General features: G+C 36.6%; 1 protein-coding gene across 1 annotated transcript; it reads right to left on the bottom strand.

Moving 5' to 3' along the window:
• Nucleotides 1-3,832: 3,832 nt before the first annotated feature.
• LOC109257125 (olfactory receptor 2T27-like) lies at nucleotides 3,833-4,768 on the bottom strand. The gene has a single exon (XM_019433095.2). The coding sequence runs from the start codon at nucleotides 4,766-4,768 to the stop codon at nucleotides 3,833-3,835; it is 936 nt and encodes a 311-aa protein (XP_019288640.2).
• Nucleotides 4,769-5,295: the final 527 nt, after the last annotated feature.

Raw genomic sequence — 5,295 nt, forward strand, 5'->3', positions numbered from 1 at the left:
ACCAATTTAGTCACCTTATGTCTTTTTATTGATCATTTAGTCCACTTACATTTAAGGTAATTATTGATAGTTATGTACTTATTGTCATTTTGTTATTTTTGTTTATATCTTTTGAGTTTCTTTCTTCTTTTTTCTCTTCCCTTATTGTTTGATGATTTTCTTTAGTGTTAATCTGGGATCCCTTTCTCTTTATTAGTATTTTTTTTATATATTGTAAGTTTTTGATCTGTGGTTACCATCAGGTTCATATATGATATATTATGTGTATGGTCATTTATGTAGTTCATGGTCACTTAAATTTGAAGAAATTTTATAAGCACTAAATTTTTACTACCCCTTCTACATACATTTTATATATTGTATGTCATGTAGTGTGTGTGTGTGTGTGTGTGTATTTCACATTTTTAAAATTATGAGTGTTTTGCCTTTTTAAAATATATAATTGATTTTACTATTTATGTTTTAACCTTTATACTGTCTTCCTACGTGATTACTACTTTTATTATGTGATTGCTTCAACTTGAAAATTTTAATTTTTATAGTTTATTACATCTAGTTATGGCCTTTTCGTTCCATTCAAACAATTTTATTTACATTTCTTAAATACCAGGTCTAGTGGTGATGAAATGCTAACTTTTGCTTGTCTGGGAACCTATTTCTCCCTCAATTCTGAATGATAATCTTGCTTGGTGGACTGTTTTTGTTTGTTTTGTTTTATCTTTTTTAACATTTTAAGTATATTATGACTTTCCCTTCTGTCCTGTTAAGTATCTTCTAAAAACAAAACAAAACAAAACAAAAAACAAAAACACAAAACAAAACAACAAAAACCAGAAAATAGCCTTATGTTGTTCTGCTTGTATATAACTGTTTTCTTTTCTACTGCTGTTTTTAAATTTTTCTTTTCATAATTACTTTTTGTCATATTAATTATTATGTATCTTGACTTGGACCTCCTTTGGTTCATCTTATTATAGGTTCACTGTGCTTCCTGGACCTTGACGCCTGTTTCCTTCTTATGATTAGGGAAAGTTCTAGCTATTATTTCTTCAAATAAGTTTTCTGCCCCATTTCTTTCTTTTCTTCTATGATCCCTATCGTGCGAGTGGTATTATGCTTAATGATATCACAGAATTCTCTTAACCTATTGTATTATTATTATTGTTATTGTTATTGTTATTATTATTATTATTATTTACTTTGGTGTCAGGCTTGATTTATTTCCATTATTCTGTTTTTCACATCACTGACCTGTTCTGCATTCGGTAATCTACTACTGATTCCCTTTACTGTATTTTTTATTTCACTTGTTGCATTATCCAGACCCTATATATATATATTTTTTTCTATCTCTGTGTTGTTCTCAATGAGTTCATCTACTTTTTTCTCAAGTCCAGTGAGTATCGTTTTCCATTACTTTATTTATCAGACATATTGTTGGGATGCCTGCGTGCCTCAGTCGGTTAAGCATCTGACATGTGGTTTTGGCTCAGGTCATGATCTCACGGTTTTGTGAGTTCAAGCCCCACATCAGGCTCCATGCTGATAGTGCGTAGCCTGCTTGGGATTCTCTGTCTCCCTCTCTCCCTGCTCCTCCCCCACTTCTGCTATATCTGTCTCTCTCAAAATAAATAAACTTAAAAAAAAAAGACCCATTGCTGTCTCCACTTCATTTATCTTTTTTACTTTTTTTTTTCTTTTTTCTTGTTCATTTGGGACATATTTCTCTGTGTCCTCATTTTGATTCTTTGTGTTTGTTTCTATGTATTAAATAGGTCAGGTATATTCCCTGGTTTTGAATGTAGTGGTCATGTGTAGAAGATGTCCTGGACTGTCTTATAAAGCATTTCCCTGGTCACTAGAACCAAGTGCTCCAGGGGTGCCCACTGTGAGGACAGCATTCAGTCTCCTGTTATAGCTGAGCTGAAATTGCCTTCAGCTCAGCTCTCTGCAATGACTAACTTTGCTTCTGTGGGTGCAGTGGGCATTTCTTCATCCCTGAACCGATGAGGGACATGAATGAGGCCGCTGTGGGCTTGCTGGTGAGGAGGGCTGTCAGTTAGCCTAGCTGTAAGCAACTAGTCACAGTTGTGACAGCACCAAATGGCAGGTCTTTCTCCCTGCACAGCCTGCTAAGACACAAGGTTGTTAGAACTGCAAGCATGGTGGTGTGTGGGGATATCTCCACCCGCTCCCCAGGGCAGGAGTCATTTTAGAAAAATGCATACCAAGGTGAGAGGTTTGTATGATGCAGGTCTTCAAGGGAATACCAAGACAGGGTGCACAGTTATAACAAGTTTGATGGAGAGTGCTATTGCTGGATCCTTCAAGCCTCTAGGTATCTTGGCCATGTGAGGGGAAAATATATGGAACCTGCTAGCACTTTTGTTCCTGGAGAAATCTAAAGGTCCTTGCCCCCCCCCCCCCACACACATACACATTCTAAGATTAGTCAATAAATCATCACCATACCAGTTTTCAAACTGCTATTTCTATGCTGTGTCTTGGGCTGAGTTATTTAGTGTTCTGACTCATGGTTATTTAGCGTTCCACTGAGTTATTTAGTGTTCCACTCAAAGTGTGGAATTCATTGGCTATTACCCATCAGCTACCCTAGAGTTTAGCCAGCTAATTTTCAAGCCCCTAACTTGAAGCCCCACTGGTTTTGAAAGTGAAAAGTTATGGGGACACTTCTTCCCAATGCAGGTCTCCAGGACCAGGGGTGCCTGGTGTGGAGTCTGATCCTCTTGCTTCTTTATGCTTGTGATATTGCTTTCCTTTTCTTTCTTTCTTTCTTTCTTTCTTTCTTTCTTTCTTTCTTTCTTCTTTCTTTCTTTTCTTAATTTCACTGAAGTTCCTAACCAAGTCTTTTCCTATCTTTCCCTTTTTGATGTGGTTTTCTCTCTATGAGTAACTGTGGAATATTTTTCTTCCAGTTGTATCCATGTTGTTTTCTGAGATAGTTGCACAGATGTAGCTATTACCTCACTGTGTCCATGGTAGGAGGCAAGCTCCAGATACTGCTATTCCATTATCCTCTTACATTTCTCTAAACTTGCTACTTCTAATGCCAAAGTCAAGAAATCTGTGTTCAGTTTGAGTCCCAGACATTGATTCTTATTTTATTTACAAGAAAATTTTATAATGTTATAGATTTCAGAGAAAACTTAATTCTGAAGGAAAAAAAAATGTTAACTTTTTTCTAACTTAATAATGTCACAATGATATTTATAAGTAAAGAAACTTGCATTGGAATACTAGAAAATCATACATGAAAAGTTCTCTTTATATAAAGCCACAATCACCTTGGTTTCCTGAAACCACACAACATCATGTTGGTATTTTGTGGGAGATACAGGTGAGAAGCATCAAAGGAAAAGACTTTAAAAGGGAAGGGAAGGAGAAAGTGCAAGGCCTTAGGACATGTTTACACAGCTGAACAACACTGAGGCTCATAAGGAACATCTAGAGCCATTAACATTGGCCACGGCCGGATCCTCCTTCACACCTGACCCTTCCTGGTGTTATAGAAACCAATTAACTTGAAATTCAACCTTGAAAAGCTAAACCATTAGATTCATTAATACACTTGCTTAGCTGACTTTAAGCATGTAGTCTTTAGCAATTATCCTAATAAAACAAAGCTTCATTCTGGAGTCGGGGCCTCATTCCTACTCGAGAATGAGGACCTTCACTTAACCGCACTTTGTAGACTCATCTTTTGCCTCTCTGTCCATACTCCCTGCAACAGTATTTCAAATTGGTTTTCAACTGTATCTTTTCCCATGCTATACATATATCCTTTTCACAGCTGGGGAGCAGTATTCAAGCACTAAAATGTCACACATTTTCCCATAAACTTCCTGAGAGCTGCCACCACTTCCTTGTTCCTCAGGCTGTAGATGAGGGGGTTCAACATGGGGGTTAGGATATTGCTGAACACAGAAAGAGCTTGGTCCTGCTCTGCACTATGGGAGGAAGTGAAAGTCATATAGATAAATATGTTTGGGCCAAAGAAGAGACTCACCACAGTTAGATGGGAAGAACAAGTGGCCAGAGTTTTTTTCCTGCCTTTGACAGAGTTCATACGGAAGACAGTGAGGAAGATGAGAGTATAGGAAACTGTGATGAGACTGAAAGGTACAACAAGCAACACAATGCTTGTCACCACCACCACTAACTGGTACACTGAAGTGTCTTCACAGGAGAGCTTAATGAGGACTGGGACCTCACAGAAGAAGTGGTGGATCTCCCGTGACCCACAGATAGGAAAATGCATAGGGTACACTGTATGGATAAATGAACTTATAGAGCCTCCAATCCAACAACCTAAAACCATGTGCATACAGAACCTGGGGCTCATAATAATGGGATAATGCAATGGGTTGCAGACAGCCACATAGCGGTCATAAGCCATGAGAGTCAAGATGAGGCATTCTGACATTCCCAACATCAGGAAGAAGAAACTCTGTGTTCCACAGCCAATCCATGATATGGTTCTTTTCCCAGTAAAATAGTTAGAAGCCATCTTTGGAACAATGGTGGAAGTTAATGTCAAGTCAATGAGGGAGAGTTGACTGAGGAGAATGTACATGGGCGTATGAAGTCGAGAGTCTCCCCAAATTAAGACAATCAGAAGTATGTTTCCCAGGAAGGCAAGAATGTAGACAAAGATGATCATAAAGTTGAGGACAATAGAATGCTGAAATTCAGGAAAGAGTCCCACAAGGATGAAATCGGTTATTGAAGATTTGTTTCCACCCACCATGCCCCTAAAACAAATGTAAAAGGGCTGGGGGACAAATCAAATGGATTAGAACAGCTGACATTCAGTACAAGTCTGATATCAATATGTGGATATAAAATTTTATATCTTTTTCTCTACCTTTAGTATTTCATAATATTTACTATCAGAGATATTTTACTATTCATTGCTGAGCAATTGCTTAAATATTTCTTAAATAGATAAATTACAAGAAAATAATCAACTTCAGTGCCTTTAGTCTCTGTTGAGTATATTTTTTTCTTTTTTTTTCTTTTTCTCTTTTGTTTCTTGTTTTCTTTCTTGCTTGCTTGCTTGTTTCCTTTCCTTCTTTTGACTAGAGAATCTTCTAAATCTATGGATATATTTTCTACAAATATGAACCTAAAATTTTATATGTTACATCTGATAGTTATGGACCCTAGTTACTAACTCTTGTATATTTAGAAGAAAAAAGAAAGAAAAATCAAATTAATTCACTCAATTTCACTTTAAAATTACAAATAAATTATTTAACAAAATATTAATGAGAT

The sequence above is a fragment of the Panthera pardus genome, unplaced genomic scaffold, assembly GCF_024362965.1.
Source record: "Panthera pardus isolate Hobbes unplaced genomic scaffold, ASM2436296v1 HiC_scaffold_1, whole genome shotgun sequence".
NCBI lineage: Eukaryota > Metazoa > Chordata > Mammalia > Carnivora > Felidae > Panthera > Panthera pardus.

Excerpts from the sequence above, each read along its gene's own strand:
- LOC109257125 (XM_019433095.2), bottom strand. The coding sequence starts at position 4,768 with ATGGTGGGTGGAAACAAATCTTCAATAACCGATTTCATCCTTGTGGGA.